Below are 24120 nucleotides of genomic sequence, written 5' to 3' on the forward strand. Positions count from 1 at the left end.
CTTTCATTGGTGGTCAGTGACAGGAGCACAGGATCCTGTGCTCCTGGAGTACTGTATGTGGCAGCACCGCAAAGCGCAGCATCACTCACGTACAGCACTACTTCTGGTGACGCGGGACGCATGTGTCATGGCTCTGGAAATGCGTCATATCACTTGTTATGGCTAGCAGTGACAAATATGGAACCAGACATTGACCATCTCATTAGCCAAAAGCAGGACCATAGTTCCCATTGAAATACTGGTCAGTTTGTTGATTTAAATTTACGTGTTCTTTATTTTAAATATTGTATTTGTTCCCATTTTGTTTTTTTTACTTTAAAATAAGATATGTGCAGTGTGCATAGGAATTTGTTCGTAGTTTTTTTTTATAGTCTGGCCCTCCAACGGTCTGAGGGACAGTGAACTGGCCCCCTGTGTAAAAAGTTTGGGGACCCCTGCTCTAAACCATGGTCACTACTCTCCTCACACCAACCGGACTTGCCAGGTCATGCTGCCTATGATTGTTATCATAGAGGAATATGATGCCTTCATCTTACAGGACAATATTATTTATATTATTCTCAACACTACTGAGTTCCCTTACAGATTTTAAAATGTTGATCATTTCATCTTTCAGTATTCATTTACAACCCAATCAGGGACAAGTGGTTAGCTATGACTCCCCTGGCCATAGATATTCCAGACATTAGAAAAAATCAGCCCTACTATATGCTGCTGCTAGACCATACTTACTTGCTGGATATACACATTCCAGCTGAAATTCCAATGTATAGAGGCTTTAATAAGTGGCTCATACCTCCCCACAGAAAGTAGAAATAATTTCATTCATTCCCACAAAAAGAACAGTGTGGAACTCTAAAGAGGGGGAAGAGGCACTAAGATTGGTTGACTCCAGCAACATTAGAAGATGGCATCAAGGCAATACAATGAGCTGCTGACCCACAGTAATCCCATGATAAATCTTCACATGGGAGAGTAATTGGGCAGACACTATAAAATGCATATGCTTGCTACTATTGGACTTTGTGCTTTTTGTGCCATCTGGGTCATGAGACTTCCTGACCCCAGAGAGCCAACACTAAAAAGTTGCTGGAAATACACAGCTCTTACCTATAATTCCACCCAAGATGGGGAGACAGAGTGTTTTGAAAGTCAACCCTAAAGGGCTGTGCCCAAAATGTCCCCAGGTGTGAATACTAGCTGGGTGATTCAAGTCCTCTATCTTAAATGAGACCAAAGGCACAAATGCTTAAAGGCCACCAGCCATTATACTTCAATAATTTCAATTGTAAGTGGCTGATAGGTTTATGCAGTTCACACCCATCTATGGTAATACAGGGCCAAACATTAAATTGTCAGAAGCATGTAATTAAAAATTTTTTAAGCCAAAGCTACACATGTGCTCCCAACCTTTACTATTTACGGATGGTGACCTCTTATGCCTTAAAGAAAAACACTACCCAATCACTTACAAGGTGCACTCCTGAGGACCCCTCAAATTTACTAAGAATTTGTGAAACCAGCATGTGCTTCCAATGGTGCAATAAAACCCCAATTATGGCATCTCAAATCTATGGAACTCTATTAGGCCTTTTGGCCCCTCAATTCCCCTCCTTCATGGCTTCCTAGAGCAACCATCCCCTCTGGGATGGCTCCATCCACCTGCAACAACACTGGTGACAATGCTCCAGCACACACCAGTGCAGGACGCGACAATCTGAGTGATGACAACACCTGAGCCCACAATACCATAGGAAACAACTTCATCCTAATGCTGCCTCCACAGCCTTCCACTATAACAGAGATGACACCCAGGAAAGCGCATCAGCTGATGATGGCAAAAACTCAACAGTACTTGCTGAACTAAACACTGCTTATCTAAATACCCTGCTGACAACCCTTTTCAGTGGCATTTTGCAGAATTAACAATGTGTTTGCTTCAAAGCCACCTTGCTTACTACAGTGCTGGCTGTTTGATTTTAGGTGGTACTATGACTGTTAGGGTCCTCTCCACTGCATCTCTGAACTATAGAAGACCAAGGTATGTGTTGAGTCTCATAACCTTATGGAGGTCCCTTTAAACAGTTCACTTAGTTGCTTGCCCTCACCACGCCTATTAGGTTGGTCCACATCATGCATCCTACTAGGAGTTAGTGAATTTAATTTCTGTTGAGAGGACCCCTTCCCAGTTGCAGGTGCTACCATCACCACAGCACTCCCCCCACACACACCCAGATCATAGCCACAGAGTCACCTGCCTACACCATGCTGAGGAGACCCTTTCAGACTGTCACCACTCAGGGCTCCACAATTATCCCATTCAAGGCCTCCAATAGTCCTAATTTTCTTTTTCTTTTCAAACCCTGTGTCAAGGGCTGACTTTTCGGTAGATCACAGTGAACCTAATATTTTTATACAAATGGGCAGAAACCAGAGCTCATTTTGGGGGCCACTGTAATTGCTGGGCACGTTACCAGACTCAAAAAAATTTTTTTCCCAAGTTAGTGGCCTACCTGGCTGATTTTTTAACACTGTCCCCAAGTGCTCAACAGAAGGCGCCCCATGTAACCCTGCTGCTTGCCCAGACACTCTTTATGGTGCTCAACTTCATTTGCAGTACACTTGCCATCAGTATTTGGCACTTGACAGAAGCCCCCACATGCCTATTTTTTTTTTTTTTTTGTATTTTTCCTAAGTTAGAAGCGGGGGGCAATCAGACTCCTGTATACGCCCAACCAGGATCCACCCAGCATGCCCCCCAGGGTGCGATGCTCAGCCCATCTGGGGCATTGCTCCACTGCAATCAGAGCCATTGTATCACCTGAGGCGGAAGCCATGGAACCATCCTCAGTGCCTGAGCCAACTTTGCTCCAATGGACCCTTGGCTGTAAGAGGGAAGAGAGAGACAGAGAGGGAGGAGAGGGGGAAAGGTAGAGAAGCTGATGGATGCTTCTCCTGTGTGCCCTGGCTGGGAATCGAACCTAGGACTTCCACACGTTGGCCAACGCTCTACAGCTGAGGCGACTGGCCAGGGCCCACATGCCCATTCTAATCCTCCAAATCTGCCTAGGTATCAACACCACAAGAATACTACCTATACCTTGTTTCAAGGAGCACAATCCCCACAGCACTGAGCCTCACAGCCTAAACAACTAAGGAACCCCGAATTACATTAGCTCCCCCAATCAAACAGTGACTGCTGTGCATCTAGTGTCCTGAGTCCCTAATACATTCATGGTTCTCCATTTGTGTACTTCCCTTCCCCTCAACCTCTTTGCTGGGCCCTGTATGTTCATACCAATGTACCTTATTCTCCCTGGGAGTACCTTTATACCAATCATTAAACAAGACTTTCAATCTATCTCTTTTCCGGCCCCTCACATCAAGAGCATGTGGCATTCATCCCCACTATGTTGGAAATAGGTCGCTATAATCCTTCACAGAAAGTGGGTTGCACACCACCGCAGCAGACACATAAGAAAAAATTACTAAGGCAACCAACCAACCTGTTAACCACTAGCTGAATATATTAGGCTGTTACACTGAAGTGCAGCCTAATGCAACAATAACATAATTTTTTAGTACAGGTGGTTTTAGATAAGCATTTAGCTTTAGATTACTACTGGCCAAGGAAAGAGGTACATGTGCTGCAAGAATACATGCTATACATATATTAATAATTCCGAACAAAATAAAACAAATTTATAAAAGATGGCCCAACAGGTAAGTATTCCATAATCTCACCCAAGTTTTTAATCACATACCTACCTTAACCTTATCCATCAGTCTTGATGTATTTTCTTGGCTGTACCCCAACAAATGGGGGATGGTTACGAAAAAAATTTCGAACTATCATTTATCTACTGATGTTCTTGATTGTCATTTTTGCTTTACTCAAATGTTTCAAATGCTAGGTGACCAAAACCCTGCCACTGGCTGTTACTATCTCCACCATCCAAACAGTGCCCATGATTTCCCCTAAAGAATAATGCCTAGACATCACAGGGTCAATTGTGATGAGAAAACAGCTATTTTGAGTTGCTGCCTAGGCATTTTACAGTATGACAACCCTGCCCACACCCAGATTATGGACAGATAAAGATTTGAGTTTATGATTCCCACCAGAAGTTTGTTCCCTCTTTGTTTTTTCCAGGGTCCCTTTTAAAATAACTACTTAGAGTTGAGGCTGTGAAAAGTCAGTGCCTCTACCTCAACCAACTTATAAGCAATAAAGTGCTTGCTACTATGCTCACTATCTCCTGCTCATGACCTGGACAGAAGACTACCCTTCCCTCAGCTCAATGCACCCCCAGACTTCTAGGATTTCTGAGTAATAAACGTTGTGACTCTACTTTCTTTGTAGAGTATATTAAAACTGCACCTTCCATCAAAACAAACCCGGGGATTTTCACTTCCCCAAAGTGGAAGCTCCAATTCTCAGTACTAGTCTACCCCCTGTGAGTGGCTTTTGCGTATTCATTCAAGAGGTCATAATCTGCATATCCTAAATTTAATACACCAGCTACAGGCTGTGCAACACAGCATACTACAAAGTAAAAACTAACTAAATAATAATAAATATATATATATATATATGAGTCAGAGCATAAAACCAGATATAACAGGAATGTTGGAATTTCCAGACAAGGAGTTTAAAATAACTATGATTAATATTCTAAGGGCTATAATGGATAACATGAACACCATTAAAGAACACAAACACAGTGTAAACATAGAAATGAAAACCCTATGAAAGAATGGAAAGAAAATAATAGAAATCAATAATACTGTAACGGAAATGAAGAATGCCTTTGACAGATTCATTAGTAGACTAGACATAGCCAAGGAAAGAATCTTGAACTTAGGAAATCTCAACAGAAACCTCTAAAACTGAAAAGCAAAGAGATGAAGAAAAAAAAACCCCAGACCATAGGTAAGAATTTCCCACAAATTAATGTCAGATATCAAAATACTGATCCAGGAATTTCAAAAAACATCAAGCAAGCTAAATGTGAAACAAACAAACAAAAAAACCCTAGAAAAACTACACCTAGCTGTAACATTTTCAATGTGAAGATAAAAATCCTGAAAAAGTCAGAAGGACAAAAATGCCTTCTCTACAGAGCAAGAATTATATTTGACTTCTCCACAGAAACCATGCAAGTAAAAAGAAGAGAAAATATTATAGTGTTGAAAAGTCCCCACCAACTTAGAATTCTATACCCTATGAAACTGTACTTCAAACTGAAGGAGAAATAAAACTTTCTAATACAAACAAAAATTGAGGGAATCTGTGCCAGTAGACCTGCCATGGAACAAATGTTAACAGAATAACTTTACAGAGAAAAATGCAGGTCAAAAACTCAGATCTACAAAAAAAAAGAAAAAAAGAGCCTTGAAGAAGAAATAAGTAAAGGTAAAAAAATAAATATACAATGAGATACCACCTCACACCTGTCAGAATGGTGCTCATTAACAAAATAACACACAATAAATGCTGGCGAGGGTGTGGAGAAAAGGGAATTCTCCTGCACTGCTGGTGGGAATGCAGACTTGTGCGGCCACTGTGGAAAACAGGATGGAGTTTCCTCAAAAAATTAAAAATAGAATTGCCTTTTGACCCAGCTATTCCATTTTTAGGTATATATCCTTAGAATACCAAATCACTGATTCAAAAGAAGATATGCACCCCCGTGTTTATTGAAGCATTGTTTACAAAAGCCAAGATCTGGAAACAGTCCAAGTATCCATCAGTGGATGAGTGGATTAAAAAGCAGTGGTACATATACACAATGGAATACAACATAGCCATGAAAAAGAAGGAAATCTGCCTGACCAGGCAGTGGCACAGTGGACAGAGCATCGGACTGAGACCTGGAGGACCCAGGTTCGAGGCCCCAAGGTTGCCAGCTAGAGTGCGGGCTCATCTGGTTTGAACAAGGCTCACCAGCTTGAGCCCAAGGTGGCTGGCTCAAGCAAGGGGTCATTTGGTCTGCTGTAGCCCCTCAGTCAAGGCACATATGAGAAAGCAATCAATGAACAACTAAGGTGCTGCAACGAAGAATTGATGCTTCCCATCTCTCTCCCTTCCTGTCTGTCTGTCCCTCTCTCTGACTCCGTCACACACAAAAAAAGAAAAAATAAAAATAAGGAAATCTTACCCTTTTGCGATGGCACTGATGGACCTAGAGATTATTATGCTAAGTGAAATAAGCCAAAGACAAATGTCAAATGATTTCACTTATTTGTGGAATGTAATGAACAAAGTGAACTGAGGAACTGAATAGAGGCAGAGGTGGGGTCACAGGGACGAGAGAGACAGCTGTGAGAGGGAAGGGGGATGAGGGGATGGGATCAGAGAAGATGAAGGGATTAGTGAAATTATAAAAACATAGCACAGAGATATAGATAACAAGACATCAAATCCCAGAGGGAAGGCAGGAGGGGTTAAGAGGAAGGGGGAAGAGGGGTATAAATAGGGACACGGGGGTGAGGGATGAGAGTGTTATATTCAGTGGGACACTTGAATCCATGTAAACACAATAAATTAAAATTAAAAAAATAAAAAGAAATAAATAAAACTTTTTTATTCTGAATTGATCTAACAGAAAAGTTTATTTGAAATCTTACTATGTATGTATATGTATTTTTGTGTACATGTGAATGTAACGTGTGTGTGATCTGTGTAAAATGAATGACAGGAATAATACAAGGGACAGAAGGAAAGATAGGATTTTTTTTTAGAAAGTATTCATATGGGCCTGACCAGGCGATGGCGCAGTGGATAGAGTGTCGGACTGGGATGCGGAAGACCCAGTTCGAGACCCCGAGGTATCAGCTTGAGCACGGGCTCATCTGGTTTGAGCAAAAGCTCACCAGCTTGGACCCAAGGTCGCTGGCTCGAGCAAGGGGTTACTCGGTCTGCTGCAGCCCCACAGTCAAGGCACATATGAGAAAGCAATCAATGAACAACTAAGGTGTCACAACGAAAAACTGATGATTGATGCTTCTCATCTCTCCGTTCCTGTCTGTCTGTCCCTATCTATCCCTCTCTCTGACTCTCTCTCTGTCTCTGTAAAAAAAAAAAAAGAAAGTATTCATATGGCCATGGTTGGTTGGCTCAGTGGATAGTGTTGGCCCGGGGTTCAATACCCAGTCAGGACACACACGAGAAGCGACCATCTGCTTCTCTTCCCCTCCTTCTCCCCCTTCTGTCTCTCTTCCTCTCTCATAGCCAGTGGCTTCATTTGTTTGAGCGAGGGCCACGGGCACTGAGGATGGCTTGACTGGTCTGAGCATCGGCGCCAGACAGGGTTTTCTGGGTGGATTCCAGTGAGGGCACATGAAGGATTCTGTCTATCTCCCCCCTCCTCTCACTTAAAAAAACAAAAGAAACTAAAAAGCAAACAAAAAAAACCCACTTTTCCAAAATTAGTAAGCTAAATAATTATGCTGTATCTCTCGTAAACTATTTTCTCAGAAACTATGAATTAGACCATAAAAAGTCTATGAATATGATAGCTTTATTGACTTTTACAGGATTAATAAGAATAGCTACCAATTACCACTATTAGATAATACACATTCTATTCAGCATTTTATATATTATTTCATGTAAGACATGCTAAAACCCTATTAAGACAGGTAGTATTACACCCTATTACTGTTCATAATAGCAGACTAAATGCCCTATCAACAAGAGAATAGATAAACTATATATTCACACACTGAACACTTACAAAAATAAAAAATAAAACTACGTACATCTACACAGAAGAATCTCAAAAACTTAAGACTACATGAAAAACATTAATTCTCAGAATATATACTATGTTAACTCCATCTATCATAAAGCTGAAAACCATACTGAACAGCAGGAAAATCAATACATGTCAAGATAAGTAGTAAAAGAGTTATGGTTGGGGAAGGAGGACTTCAGTGATACGTATTTGGTAACATTCTATTTCTCAAGCTGAATAGCTGATATCAGAAATTAATTTTACTTATTCCTTAAATACATCTTTTAAATCATCTTTTCTATGCATTAAACAGTACACAATAGCAGAAAAATATGTACTATTAAAAAGATAATGATTGTAGAATTGGGCATCTGAAACCTGCATACTTATGTTAACTTAATGTTACCCCAATAAATTCAATTAAAAAATAAAAACAAAAGACAGTAATTTATACAAAGGCTATTATACCTCTGTGTTCCTAAGCAGAGAATATACATCTGAAAATAGCTGGATTTTATCTGTATTTCAAGATATCACCCTCAAGCCTGGCCTGTGGTGGCGCAGTGGATAGAGCATTGACATAGAATGCTGAGGTTGCTGGTTCAACACCCTAGGCTTGCTCAGTCAAGGCACATACAAAAAACAATCAGTCAATAAACAAAGTGAAGCAACTAATGGTTAATACCTCTTGCTTCAGCCCCCCCCCTTCTCTCTCTCTGCTCTCTGTATAATCAATAAATAAAATTTTAAAAAAATAAAAGGTATCACCCTCAAAAGAATATGAGTGACAACAATATTATTGACAGAACAAATCCACTCTTATTTTCCAAAGGAGGTAAATTATTTTCAACAGAAGAATTTGGAATTAATCAAAACCTACAGAATCTAATACTTAATCTTAACTTTTGAAGAATTAAAACTCCTAACACTTTAAGCCCTTTAAGCCAAAGACAATGACTCAGCTAGAGTCATCGATGCCCAGGCAAGAGATCTAAATCCTACTTTTCCTTTCACATTTTCTCCTTTCATTTCTACATTTCTTTCATACCTTGGACAAGTCAGTTGTTCTCTCATGATCAAATAACTTTGCTTTAATCTCTTCTACTTTTCTCCTGTCATCTTCATTTAATTCTGGAAAGGAGTAGCCACACTCATGAGCCATATTAAATTTCAGGTTCCAGGCTGGACAGAAAGCATAAAAACACCTGAGTTTATACAATGCAAAAGTGATCATTTATCAGTTATTAGTAAGAGCACAGAAGATCATCATATACAGTATATTAAATTTAATGCCTACCACATGCTTAGCAAAACATGTGTGCTCTAAATTATATGACAAACTATGAAAAGTTTTTAAAAGATCATTTCATCGAAAAGTCTGATTTTTAAGAACATTTTACAACCCTGGACAGTTGGCTCAGTGGTAGAGCATCCACCTGGTGCGTGAAAGTCCTGGGTTCGATTCCCAGTCAAGGCACACAGGAGAGGCGACCATCTGCTTCTCCATCCCACCCCCTCCCGCTTCTCACTCTCTCTCCCTCTCCTGTAGCCATGGCTCGACTGATTCGAGTTCATAGGCCCTGGCGCTGAGGATGGCTCCATGAAGCCTCTCTGCCTCAGGTGCTAAAAATAGCTTGCTTGTCGGCAGCCTCAGATGGGCAGAGCATCGGACCCAGACAGGAGTTGACAGTTGGGTCCTAGTCAGGGCGCATGAGGGAGTCTGTCTATCTCCACTACGCTCACTTAAAAACAAAAAACAAAACAAAAAAACACATTTCACAGATTTTTCTCCCAAGAGAAAAATGTGGTATTTGATCATTTTTATCTTAATCTTCTTTCTAATCAGAACAGTCCCTTTGCCTTTTCCCAAGTTGCCAATTCCACAAGAGCTGATATTTAAAAATAAATAAAACTTGGGTGTTCTTTGGAGAATCAACATATGCCTAAGTGATAAAGGAATGGTTTAGGCAGTTAACCTCTAGGAAAGGTTCCCAGGTAGGCCTAGATTGCTTATAAAATGCCCCTCAAAATATATTCCCCACATTGTCCTAAAGATTTTTTATTTTTTAATGGAATTCTATTATTAGAGATTAAAGTGACTGATAAACATTCTTTTAAATTTCTAACGCAAGTTTTAACGTGAAATACCTTGATTAATTTTTTTCCAATCTCTACCTAAGATCTGCTTCAAAAATTTTATTAGCAAAGGATATGAGAAAGTATAAGTAGTTTCATGATTCAGAGTGATTTAGAGTACAGTAAATGGGTTTTTTTCTGACTCCAAAATAAGGAACTATAATGGAAGGATCAGGGAAACATGATAGCTTTAGGAGTTTAGATACTCAAGCTATATCCTTACTCTCCTTCAGACATCAGAACTTACTTTTCCTAAGACCCTAAACTCAAACTAGCACTATTAATACTGTGACTAAGCTACATTATTGGTTAAATGGACTTATTCTCAATTGCCAACAGAAAAATGTAATCATCCTAAGAGGTCTACAAGAAAATAAATTTAGAACGCCACTTAACTTTAAATAATTAAACTAGTGTTTATAAGCTTCACCTGCCTTTATAGCACATTATCAGTTCCTACCTCGTGCACGTACCCGACTTTCCTCTTCCTCTGCATTTCTGAGTATTTGTTTAGCATGGTTCAGTGAGGATTCACATTCCAGAAGGTTTTTCACATGTGCAGCCAGTGAGTCCACACTACTACTACCCCCATCATCACTCTCTGACATACACTCTTCCTCCTTGCTATTTGTCATGCTCATATTCGGTGAAGCATATGGAAATAAGTTTAGAAGAACATCAGAAACTGACTCCAAGGAATTACTGTCCCATGAACAGGAACTTGCATCGCTGCTTGAATCACTTTTTATGATAGTCATCATAGGGATAAGAATTTTATTCCCAAGGGTTCCATTATACCCTTCAGGTTCAGATCTCATAACAGATCCAGCTGCTTTATATCGCCTAAAGGTTTCGCTTAATGCCACTCTAGCTTTGCTTTCTGCTTTCTGTAGAGGACTTCTAACTGTAGTTGAACTAATAAACTCCCAATTTTCAATACCATTCTGGCATTTCAGATTTGTCTGTGTGCTAATGTCCTTCTGTGTGCACTTGTTGCTTGGGTTCTCCTCTGTAAATGGCTGTCTCTGAGGCAAATCTACATTAGATTCACCAGTTGTTGGGGGTTCTTTGAAGCAAACAACCTTCTTAGATTGAATAAATGAAATATCACTAACATCTCTGAAAGGTACAAGGGGAGCAGGGAAATTGCATCGTTTCAGTGCTATATTTTCTGCCTCCATTAAAAGTGTCCGAATTTCTTTAAGAGTTTTAGAATCATTATTCTGGAATTCTTCAGAGCCAACAGCTTCAAAACCTGAAGGTTCTGGCTTATTTATTACAACTCTACCATCAGCTTGAGAATTTAAAGGTGTATTGTCTGAGATAATACTAGAGTTAGAAGAATCTAAATTATCGATTAGACTTTGGATATGGTCTGAAATAAGTTTGTGCTTCTCACTATGTGAATAAGTACCACAGTGAACTGTTGATATCCCAGTAGTTTGCTCAGCTTGCCCAAAACCACTTGAGAACTTCAGGGCATCTTCAGTCAGATGTCTATCTGGCAAATCCTGTTGATAGAATATATCTGGTTTCTCTTTGTGTGAAAAAATACTAGGAGGAGTTGTTGGTAACACAGTTTTCCGGCCAGCTGGCTCAGGAACTGTTGATACTTTTAGTACATCTTCATTTTGATATTTATCTGTCAATTCCTGTGGATATAAAATATTAGGTTTCTCTTTGTGTGAATGGGAAGTAGAAGGAGATACTGGTATCCCAGAATTCACATCAGTTGGTTCAGGGACAGATGAAATGTTCAAATTATCTTCACTATGATGTCTATCTGGCAAGTGCTGTTTAACGAAAATATTGGGCTTTATTGTCTGAGAATAAGAATTACGAAAAACTGTCAGTAACGTAGTCTTCTTGTCATCTGGGCCAATCACAGTTAAATTCTTGGGCTTCTCTCCAGGTGAGTAGGAAATAAAGGGAGCTGTTGGTAACTCAGTCTTCTGGTCATCTGGTAAAATCACAGTGGAAGTCTTGGTTATCTCTTTATGTGAGTAAGAATTAGAAGGTTCTGCTGGTATCTCAGTCTTCTGATCAGCTGGTCTAGAAACCCCTAAAACTTTTAAAGCATCTTGAGCAATATCTTGCTGGTAAGAAATGATGGGCTTCTCTCTATATGAATAGGAACTAGATGGTACTGTAGGTATCCAGGTCTTCCGGTCAGCTGTTCCAGGAACACCTGAAACTTTCAGAGCCTCTTCAGTTACATGACTACCTGGCAACTCCTGTTGGTAAGAAGTAATAGGCTTTTCTCTTTGTGAGTAAGAAGTAGAGGCTACTGTTGGTTTTCTGGTATCCTGGTCACCTAGTCTAGGAACAGTTGAAACTTTCAGAGCCTCTACAGTTAACTGACTGTCTGCCAAGGCCTCTTGGTATAAAATAACAGGCATCTCTTTATTCAAGTAGGAAGCAGAGGTTACTACCGGTATTCCGATATTCTGATCACCTGGTAGAACAGTTGAAACTTTCAGAGGCTCTTCAGTGAGATGACTCTCTGGCAAGGCCTGAGGGTTGAAAATAAAGGGCTTCTCTCTCTGAGAGTAGGAAGTAGAGGATACTGTAGGTAACTCAGTCTTCTGGTCAGCTGGTCCGGGAGAAACTAAAACACTCAGAGCCTCTTCTGTGAAATGTTTATCTGGTAAGGCCTGTTTGTAAAAAATAATGGACTTTCCTTCAAGTGAGTAGGAACGTGGAGATGCTATTGGTAACTCAGTCTTCTGATCACTTGTTTCAGGAACAGCTGAAACTTTCAGAGCCTCTTCAGGGAGACGACTATCTGGCAAGCCCTGTGGGTAGAAAATAATGGGCTTTTCTCTCTGTGAGTAGGAACTAGAAGGTTCTGATGGCAACCCAGTCTTCTGGTCAGCTGGTCTAGGAACAGCTGAAACTTTTAGAGCCTCTTCAGTGAGACGACTATCTGACAAGTCCTGTTGGTAGAAAATACTGGACTTTTCTCTCTGTGAGTAGGAACTAGAAGGTTCTGATGGCAACCCAGTCTTCTGGTCAGCTGGTCCAGGAACAGCTGAAACTTTTAGAGCCTCTTCAAGTATGTGACTGTCTGACAAGGCCTGTGGTGAGAAAATAATATGATTCTCTCTATGTGGATAGGAAGTAGAGGGCACTGTTGGTATCCCAGTGTTCTGATCAGCTGGTCTAGAAATGGTGGAAACTTTCAAAGCCTCTTCAGTGAGATGAGTGTCTGGTAAGGCCTGTGGGTAAAAAATAATGGACTTCCCTCCAAGTGAGTAGGAACGTGGAGATGCTATTGGTAACCCAGGCTTCTGATCACCTGTTTCAGGAACAGCTGAAACTTTTAGAGCCTCTTCAGTGATGCGACTATCTGGCAACTCTTGTTGGTAGAAAATACTGGACTTTTCTCTTTGTGAGTAGGAACTAGAAGGTTCTGACTGTAACCCAGGCTTCTGATCACCTGTTTCAGGAACAGCTGAAACTTTCAGAGCCTCTTCAGTGAAACGACTATCTGGCAAGCCCTGTGGGTAAAAAATACTGGACTTTTCTCTATTCGAGTAGGAACTAGAAGGTTCTGATGGTAACCCAGTCTTCTGGTCAGCTGGTCCAGGAACAGCTGAAACTTTTAGAGCCTCTTCAAGTATGTGACTGTCTGACAAGGCCTGTGGTGAGAAAATAATATGATTCTCTCTATGTGGATAGGAAGTAGAGGGCACTGTTGGTATCCCAGTGTTCTGATCAGCTGGTCTAGAAATGGTGGAAACTTTCAAAGCCTCTTCAGTGAGATGAGTGTCTGGTAAGGCCTGTGGGTAAAAAATAATGGACTTCCCTCCAAGTGAGTAGGAACGTGGAGATGCTATTGGTAACCCAGGCTTCTGATCACCTGTTTCAGGAACAGCTGAAACTTTTAGAGCCTCTTCAGTGAGGCGACTATCTGGCAACTCTTGTTGGTAGAAAATACTGGACTTTTCTCTTTGTGAGTAGGAACTAGAAGGTTCTGACTGTAACCCAGGCTTCTGATCACCTGTTTCAGGAACAGCTGAAACTTTCAGAGCCTCTTCAGTGAGACGACTATCTGGCAAGCCCTGTGGGTAGAAAATACTGGACTTTTCTCTATTTGAGTAGGAACTAGAAGGTTCTGATGGTAACCCAGTCTTCTGGTCAGCTGGTCCAGGAACAGCTGAAACTTTCAGAGCCTCTTCAGTGAGATGAGTGTCTGGTAAGGCCTGTGGGTAAAAAATAATGGACTTCCCTCCAAGTGAGTAGGAACGTGGAGATGCTATTGGTAACCCAGTCTTCTGGTCAGCTGGTCCAGGAACAGCTGAAACTTTTAGAGCCTCTTCAGTGAGGCGACTATCTGGCAACTCTTGTTGGTAGAAAATACTGGACTTTTCTCTTTGTGAGTAGGAACTAGAAAGTTCTGACTGTAACCCAGTCTTCTGGTCAATTGGTCCAGGAACAGCTGAAACTTTCAGAGCCTCTTCAGGTGGATGACTGTCAGGCAAGCCCTGTGGGTAGAAACTAAAGGGGTTCTCTCTGTGTGGATAGAAAGTAGAGGGCACTCTTGGTATCCCAGTATTCACTTCAGCTGGTCTAGGAACAGATGAAACTTGCTGAGGCTGTTCAGTTAAATTATTGTCTGGCAACTGCTGCTGGTAGAAAATATTTGGCTTCTCTCTATGTGAGTCGGAACCAGAGGGAACTGTTAGTATATCCGTCTTTTGGTCATCTGGTCTAGGAACAGGCGAAACTTTCAGAGCCTCTTCAGTGAGATTAGTGTCTGGTAAGACCTGTGGGTAGAAAATAATGGGCTTTTCTCTCTGTGAGTAGGAACTAGAAGGTTCTGATGGCAACCCAGTCTTCTGGTCAGCTGGTCCAGGAACAGCTGAAACTTTTAGAGCCTCTTCAAGTATGTGACTGTCTGACAAGGCCTGTGGTGAGAAAATAATATGATTCTCTCTATGTGGATAGGAAGTAGAGGGCACTGTTGGTATCCCAGTGTTCTGATCAGCTGGTCTAGAAATGGTGGAAACTTTCAAAGCCTCTTCAGTGAGATGAGTGTCTGGTAAGGCCTGTGGGTAAAAAATAATGGACTTCCCTCCAAGTGAGTAGGAACGTGGAGATGCTATTGGTAACCCAGGCTTCTGATCACCTGTTTCAGGAACAGCTGAAACTTTCAGAGCCTCTTCAGTGAGGTGACTATCTGGCAACTCTTGTTGGTAGAAAATACTGGACTTTTCTCTTTGTGAGTAGGAACTAGAAGGTTCTGACTGTAACCCAGGCTTCTGATCACCTGTTTCAGGAACAGCTGAAACTTTCAGAGCCTCTTCAGTGAGGCGACTATCTGGCAAGCCCTGTGGGTAGAAAATACTGGACTTTTCTCTATTTGAGTAGGAACTAGAAGGTTCTGATGGTAACCCAGTCTTCTGGTCAGCTGGTCCAGGAACAGCTGAAACTTTCAGAGCCTCTTCAGTGAGACGACTATCTGGCAAGCCCTGTGGGTAGAAAATACTGGACTTTTCTCTATTTGAGTAGGAACTAGAAGGTTCTGATGGTAACCCAGTCTTCTGGTCAGCTGGTCCAGGAACAGCTGAAACTTTCAGAGCCTCTTCAGTGAGGCGACTATCTGGCAACTCTTGTTGGTAGAAAATACTGGACTTTTCTCTTTGTGAGTAGAAATTAGAAGGTTCTGACTGTAACCCAGTCTTCTGGTCAGCTGGTCCAGGAACAGCTGAAACTTTCAGAGCCTCTTCAGGTGGATGACTGTCAGGCAAGCCCTGTGGGTAGAAACTAAAGGGGTTCTCTCTGTATGGATAGAAAGTAGAGGGCACTCTTGGTATCCCAGTATTCTCTTCAGCTGGTCTAGGAACAGATGAAACTTGCTGAGGCTGTTCAGTTAAATTATTGTCTGGCAACTGCTGCTGGTAGAAAATATTTGGCTTCTCTCTATGTGAGTCAGAACCAGAGGGAACTGTTAGTATATCCGTCTTTTGGTCATCTGGTCTAGGAACAGGCGAAACTTTCAGAGCCTGTTCAGTTAGATGACTATCTGGTAATGACTGCTGGTAGAAAATACTGGGTTTCTCTTCAAATGAATAGGACCCAGAGGATCCTGATGGTATCCCAGTGTTCTGTTCAGCTGGTCCCAGAACAGATGAAACTTTTAGAGCCTCTTCAATTAGATGACTGTCTGGAAACTCTTGCTGGTAAAAAATAATGGGTTTCTCTCTATGTGAGAAGGCACTGGAGGGTACTGATTGTGTCCCAGGATTCTGGCCAGCTGGTCCAGGAATATATGAAATTCTCCGAGCCTGTTCAGTTAGATGACTGTCTGGCAACTCCTGATCATTAAAAAAACTGGTCTTCCCTCTATGTGAGGAGGAAATAGAAGGTGCTATTGGTATCACAGTCTTCTGTTGAGCTGGTCTAGGGACGGCTGGAACTTTCTGAACCTCTTTAGTTAAATGCCTCTCTGGCAACTCCTGTTGATAGATAACATTGGTCTTTTCTTCTTGCAAGTAAGAAGTAGAGGTTACAGTAGGTATCCCACTCTTCTGGTCAGCAAGTCCAAGAGCAGCTGAAACTTTCAGAGCCTGTTCAGTTAGCTGACTTACTGGCAATGTCTGCTGATAAAAAATATGGGGCTTCTCTCCATTAGAGTAAGAAGTAGAGATTATTGTTGGTATCCTAGTCTTCTGGTCAGTGAATTCAGAAACAGCCGAAACTTGCTGGGCCTGTTCAGTTAGATGACTTTCTGGCAACTCTTGCTGGTAGAAAATACTGGGCTTCTCTCTATGTGAGTATGAAGTAGAAGATACTGTTGGTATCCCCTTTTTCTGATCAGTGGATCCAGGAGCAACTGAAACTTTCAGAGCCTGTTCAGTTATATGACTTTCTGGGAATGTCTGCTGATAGAAAATATGAGGCTTCTCTTCATGTGAATATAAAGTAGAGGATCCTAGTGGTATTACAGTTGCTTTTTCAGCTGGTACAGGAACAAATGAAACTTTCACAGGCTGTTCAATTAGATGACTGTCTGGTAGCTGTTGTTGAGAGAAAAAAATATGCTTCTCTCTACGTAAATAGGAACCAGAAGGTTCTGCTGTTTTCTCACTTGTCTGGTCAGCAGGTCCAAAAACAGATGAAAATTTTGTAGCCTCTTCAATTTGATGACTATCTGGCAATACCTGCTGGTAGAAAATACTGTGCTTCTCTCCAAGTAAGTAGGAACTTGGAGAAACTGCAGATATGCTGGTCTTCTGGTCAGGAGGTTGAGGAACAGCCGAAACTCTTAGAGACTCTTCAGTTAGATAACTGTCTTTTAAGAGCTGTGGGTAGAAAATATTGGGCTTCTCTCTTAGTGAGTAGGAACTAGTTGATACTGTTGATATCTCAGTCTTCTGATCAGCTAGTTCAGGAACAGCTAAAACTTCTAGTGTCTCTTCAGTTACACGGCCATCTGCCAATATCTGCTGGTTGAGAGTATCAGCATGTAGACCAATAGTATTCTCCACAGAAGACCTTACAGCCAACTGAGGAAAGTCCTCAGGGGACAAAGGTAAATGAGATCCAATCTCTGAATCGCCAGAAGTGGTAGCGATGCCTTGTTTCAAGTTGGACTGAATAATTTCAGTTATGTCTCCTTTTGAAATTTCTCCTAAAGAAAAATAAATTTGTTATTACTGATAATAATATATATATATATTTTTTCTTTTTCTTTGAAAGGAGGGGAGACAGAGACATATTCCCCCATGCACCCCCAACCAGGATCCACCCGGAAAGCCCACTAAGGGGCAATACTCTGCCCATTTGGGGTGTTGCTCCATTGCTCAGCAACAAAACTCTCAGTGCCCAAGGCGGAGGCCATGGAGCCATCCTCAGTGCTCGATACTTGCTCCAATTAAGCCATGGCTGCAGTAGGAGAAGAGAGAAGGGTGGAGAGAGAGAGAAAGAAGCGAGAGAGGGAGGAGTGGAGAAGCAGATGGGTGCTTCTCCTGTGTGCCCTGACCAGCAGTCGAACCCAGGACATCCACACACCGGGCCAATGCTCTACCACTGAGCCCACAGGCCAGGGCAATAGTATATATATTTTTTAATTAAAAATATCTTTTTTATGCATTAAAAGGAAGCAAGCTTTCCTTCCTTTGGACTAAGTACTCTAGACAGAAATCCTAAGGAAAGAGTCGTCAAAAGACAAATATTTATACTCAAAGATATTTATGTATTACAAACCCACTTAAAGCAGCAGTCTAATGTGTAAATAATTTAAATATTCAACAACAGAAAAATAGATTAAAAACAGAATATTGCCATTCGATGAAATATTATGCAGATCTTCTGGTGATTTTTAAAATTTTTTTAATGTGCTGTGAAAATGCTGTCTACTCTGGGATTTGATCTCACACTACTTAGAAGCTAACACATTAGCCTGTTACTGTTATGCGTGCTGGATATGACACCCCTCAATCAAGACAAACTATTTCATCCCATGGCATAGCAAAGAATCATCAGCTTATTTTCATGGGTTTCCCTTTCTTGCAAGTCCTACAAGAGCAATACAATATGGCCCAGATGTATCCCATGCATGCAGAGGGTTTAACTGACTCTGCTAATAAGTGCACCCATAAAAAGATGTATTTTTAGCCTGACCTGTGGTGGCGCAGTGGATAAAGCGTTGACCTGGAACGCTGAGGTCACCAGTTCGTAACCCTGGGCTTGCCCAGTCAAGGAACATATGGGAGTTGATGCTTCCTGCTCCTCTCCCCTCCTCTCTCCCTTCTCTCTCTCTCTCTTTCTCCCCCTTTCTCTAAAATGAATAAAGATAGCACTAAAAAAAAAAAAAAAAGATGTCTTTTTAACTATATGAAACAGTAAATTTTCTAAAGGTTACACAAAGGAGTTTGTACTTAATTCTATATAGCATAGGGAATTACTGACATGTTCAGAGCTGTATTGCAGATATATAGGTACTATGTGGGGAAAAGAATGCAAAAGTGTAAGCAATACTATCTAAAACTTTCTTCAACAATGGAAATATTCTTATTTGTAATTCTAAATAAAAATAGTTCTAAATGGCAATGGAAAATAAATAACTACAATGAAAATGGCAAGATTTGACAAGTAATGTGTTCTTCCATTTGTTCATTAAAAAAAAAGACTTTAGTATGGGCCAGCAACTGTTCTAGTGTAGAAAATAGGAGAAATAAATAAACAAACATGGCTCACAATTTAATTCTGCCTCACAGAGCTTATATTCTAATAGAAAAAAATAGACAATAAGTAAATTGGTAAAACATGGTAATAAAATGATTGCTATACACAGCAAATATTACCTATGTACTTTACAGAAAGAAGTAAAATTTCAAAAATAACTATGTAACACTGCTGCTCAATGTAAAGATCTTGTTAGGTTCTGATTTTCTATTTCTGGGGTTGGATCTCAAATTCTGCATTTCAAATAAGCTCCCAGGTAATGCCCAATGCTACTGGTTCTTAGACTACATTTTGAGTAATAAACATAACCTTCCCTAGAGTTGTAGTGAGTAAATGACAAAAAACAGGCACTTTGGCCTTCTAATTCTAATTGAAAATTCTGAACTCTTTTCACTACAACTGACTTCTATTCTAAACCAACCAGTGAGCTTCAAAAGTTACTGAAAATAGAATAAAATGAGGACTGAATTCTAAACTAAAAAAGTAGAAATATCAAGTATTAACTCTTTAAAAAACTAAAAGAAAAGGATAGAATGTACTGCATAGTAACTTTAGAAGGACAGGAATTATGAAATCTTTTGTGAGAAAAAAAGGATCAAAAATTAATAAGTCAAAACAGATTAACAAACTGAATAAAACAATGGGTCAAAGAAGAAACAAAAGAGAAATAAAAGATACCCTAAGACAAATGAAAATGAAAATATAATACAGCAAACTTTATGGGATGTGATAAAAGTAGTTCTAACAGAAAGTTTATAGGACAAATGTCTACAAAGAAAAACCTCAAATAACCTAACTTTATACCTCAGTGAATTAGAAAAGAATCAACAAAACCCAAAGTTAACAGAAAGAAGGCGATAACAAAGACCAGAGAAAAAATAAATGCTAAAGACTGAAAAGGTCAAAGAGACTAAGATGATTCTTTTAGAAGGTAAACGAAATGGACAAACCTTTGGTTAGACTCACCAAGAAAAAAAGGTCTCAAAATCAGAAATAAAAAAGGTAAGATGACCCAAGATGGTGGCAGAGTAGGTGGAAGCTACACTTACCTCCTCCCAGGACCAAACTGGAGTTACAACTAAATTATAGAACAACCTGAATAACCAAATGAAGAATAGCTGAAGTATTATTATTAATAAGCATTCACAAAAGAAGCCACATTGAGACTGGTAGAAAGGGCAGAGACATGAAAAGGACAGTCTCAGCTCCCTTGGGTAGCAGCTGAGATTCCAGAGGGATATTTCAGTGGCAAAGATTCCTGCTCAGGAGTATGGGGTTGAGACTCCATGCTAAGCTTTCCAGCCTTGAGCATCAGAGCTGAGAAAAGGCACCCACATAACATTTGGCTGTGAAAATCAGAGGATTCTGTCTGCCAGGAAGAGACTATAGTCTGCTAGAGACACAGGCACCCCCTGAAAGAGCCAACACACAAAAGCTCACTTGCAGCCACTCACCCTGCACTCTAGCAAGAAAGGACAGAGAGGACTAGAGTTGTATGAGAAGAGAGTAGGGTTGGTAGCTCTGGGAAAGAGCTGAGGGACAGTCACGAGAATCCCTGTGCTGAGTCTCTCTCCCACACTGCAGACATCATCTTTCTTGGGAGAAGCACTTCCCTTCATACAGCCTGAAAAAATGCAACAGAGCCCCACTTTCTGGACTCCTTGTCGCTCCAACTGCCAAGCTCATTGAGCTAAGGAGTCAGCTGCCTGTGCTGGGGTGTAGAGGTCTGGGCAGACTCAACAAATTAATAGCAGCCTAAAAAGATACACTAGATGACCTGGATGTAATTGATATCAACAGAGCATTTTATCCCAAAGCAGCAGAATATACATTCTTTTCAAGTGCACATGGAACATTTCCTAGGATAGACCACATGTAGTGCACACAAAACAAGTCTCAATAAATTTTAAAAACTTGAAATTATATTGAGTATCTTCTCTGACCATCATAGTAGGAAATTTGAAATCAATTACAAGAAAAAAACCTGAAAAACATTCAAACACACGGATGCTAAATAATATATTAGTAAACAATGAATGGGTTAAAAATGAGACCAAGAAAGAAAGCAAAAGATTCTTTAAACACATGATAATGAGATTACAACAACCTAAAATCTATGGGACACACAGAAAGCAGTCCTAAAAGGTACTATAAGTCTGTCTCAAGAAACAAGAAAAATCTCAAATAAACAATCTAACTTGACACTTAAAGGAACATGAAAAAGAACAAATGAAACCTCAAGTGAGTAGAAGAAGAAAAATAACAAAGACCAAAGAAGAAATAAACAAAATAGAGTCTAAAAAAAAAATACAAACATATTTGTGAAACCAAGAGCCTGTTCTTTGAGAAGGTAAAATTGACAAACCTTTAACCACAGTATCAAAAAGGGGGGGGGGGGGGGGAGGTGAGAACCCAAATAAATAAAATGAGAAATGAAAAAGGAGAAATAACAACTTAACATCACAGAAATACAAGTTTGTAAGAAAAAATTACGAATAACTGTATGCCAACAAATTAGACAATCTGGAAGAAATGGATAAATTTCTAGAAACATACAATCTTCCAAACTGAATCAGGAAGAACCAGAGAATTTGAATAGGCAATTACAACTAGAGAAATTGAAGCAGTATAATAAAAAAACTCCCAAAAAACAAAAGTACTGGACCGGACGGCTTCACGGGTGAATTTTACCAAACACTAAAAAAAGAACTAACACCTAGCCTTCTCAAACTATTCCAAACTCCCAAGCTCATTTACAAAGCCAGTATTATCCTAATTCCAAAAACAGATCAAGATACTACAAAGAAAAAAAATATAGGCCAATATCACTGATGCACACAGATGCTAAAATCCTCAACAAAATATTAGCAAACTGTATCCAGCAATACATTACAAAGATCTTATACAATGATCAAATAAAGTTAATACAAGGATGCAAGGGTGGTATAATATCTGCAAACCAATAAATGTCATACACATTATCACTTCTCAACCCTTTGGCTAAGATGAAGTGTAAACGTGATACATCAAATTAACAAAATAAAGGATAAAGACTACGTGACCCCCCAATAAATTCAATTAAAAAGTAAAAGTAGTGGGCCCTTATCAGTTGGCTCAGTGGATAGAGCATAAGCCTGGCATGAGGATGTCCCAGGTTCGATCCCCAGTCAGGCACACATGAGAAGCAACCATCTTCTCTTCTCCTCCCTTTCTCCCTTCTCTCTCTCTTTCTTTTCCATAGCCAGTGGCTTGACTGATTCAAGCATTGGCCTTGGGTGCTGAGGATTGCTCCATTGACTAGAGCATGTGCCCTAGACAGGGGTTGCCAAGTGGATCCCGGTCAGGGCGCATGTTGGAGTCTGTCTCTCTTCTCTCCCCTCCTCTTACTTAAAAATAGATAGATAGATAGATAGATAGATAGATAGATAGATAGATAGATAGATAGATAGATAGATAGATAGATGTATTTTAAAACCACATGATCATATCAACAGATGAAGAAAAAGCATTCAGTAAAATCCAGCACCCATTTATAATAAAAAAACTCTATAAACAGTGGCAATAAAGGGAACATACCTCAATGTATAAAGACCACATAAGACAAAACCACAACCAACATCCTAAGCAAAGGGTAAGAACTATAAGTGTTTCCCTGAAGATCAGGAACAAGACAGGATGTCCGTTTTCACCCTTTTCAACATAGTACTGGAAGTCCTAGCCACAGCAATCAGACAAGAAATAAAAGGTATCCAAATTGAAAAAGAGGAAGTAAAACTGGCAATATTTACAGATGATATCATATTGTACACGGAGAACCATAAAGATTTCATCAAACTACTAGAACTGTTGAATGAATTCAGTAAAGTAGCAGGACACAAAATAAATATCCAGAAATCAGTTGCATTTTTATATATCAACAATAAACTATCAGAAAGAAAAAATAAAGAAACAATCCTATTTGCAATTACCTAGAAATAAATTTAACCAAGGAGGTAAAAAACTGTATTTGGAAAATTGTAAGACACTGATGAAACGAAACATGATAAAAGTGAAAATAAATACCATATTTATGAAAAAATAAATAAAGAATTAAAATGTCCATACTGCCTAAAGCACAATTCCTATCAAAATGCCAATGACATATTTCACAGAACTAGAATATTCCAAAAAAATATATGGAACCACAAAAGACCCTGAATAGCCAAAACAATCTTGAGAAATAAGAACAAAGTAGAGGAATCATGCTGCCTGATATTAGACTATAGTACAAGGCCATAGTTATCAAAACCATATAGTACTGGCATAAAAATAGACATATAGATCAATGGAACAGAATAGAAAGTCCAGAAATAAACCCACACCTGTATGATTAATTAATATATGACAAAGAAGGCAAGAACATACAATGGGGTACAGATGGTCTATTCAATAAATAGTGTTGGGAAAATTAGATAGATGCTGCAGGGAAAACAGCTGTGGTTCGGCTTGCTCACTTGTTTTCTGGCTATAAGCACTCTGTATGTATGATTAGTACGTGAGCATGTGGCAGAAGGCCACGTGTAAGTGTAGCCTGTATAATATAAGGCTATAGGGATGGCTGTCTTGATCCCTTGCCTGCCACCATGAGAGGCAGTTTTCCTGTTTGCTCACCCTCTACTGCTACAAGCAGTTTTCCCCAGCCTGTCTGCTCACCCACAGTTGCAAGAATCCAATAAATGAGAATGGTCCAATGTCTTTTGGCTCCACAGTTCTTCTGTGGTCTGCCCAAATCCAATGTGAGCCTACCTGGCCTCCATCACCAGAATTACACATGCAAAACAAGTAAACTAGACCATGTTCTCACCATACACAAGAATAAACTCAACATGGATTAACCCGTTGAGTAGTGAGTTTTTTTCATGCTCAATGATCCCTGGGAGTGAGTTTTTTTTTTCCAAAATATGTAATTAGTTCCAGTTACAGTTGTATTAACTTAAAATCATGTTTGTTTGATAACCAATTTATGGAAACAAGAAGAGCATACGTTTGCCTTCTTTTAATGTTGCCTTACATT

At 40.0% G+C, this 24120-nt stretch overlaps 1 protein-coding gene across 3 annotated transcripts in view; it reads right to left on the reverse strand.

The window, feature by feature from the left end:
* ALMS1 (ALMS1 centrosome and basal body associated protein) overlaps positions 1-24120 on the reverse strand; it is a 236177-nt gene that overhangs the window by 133456 nt on the left and 78601 nt on the right. For all 3 annotated transcript variants that reach the window (XM_066377980.1, XM_066377981.1, XM_066377979.1), the window contains 2 exons: positions 10336-17511; positions 8788-8921 (listed from right to left, as the gene is read on the reverse strand). In XM_066377980.1, coding sequence (XP_066234077.1) covers positions 8788-8921; positions 10336-17511 — 7310 coding nt within the window. The remainder of the gene's footprint in view (positions 1-8787; positions 8922-10335; positions 17512-24120) is intronic.

This window comes from Saccopteryx leptura, chromosome 3 (genome assembly GCF_036850995.1).
Source record: "Saccopteryx leptura isolate mSacLep1 chromosome 3, mSacLep1_pri_phased_curated, whole genome shotgun sequence".
Classification (NCBI taxonomy): Eukaryota; Metazoa; Chordata; class Mammalia; order Chiroptera; family Emballonuridae; genus Saccopteryx; species Saccopteryx leptura.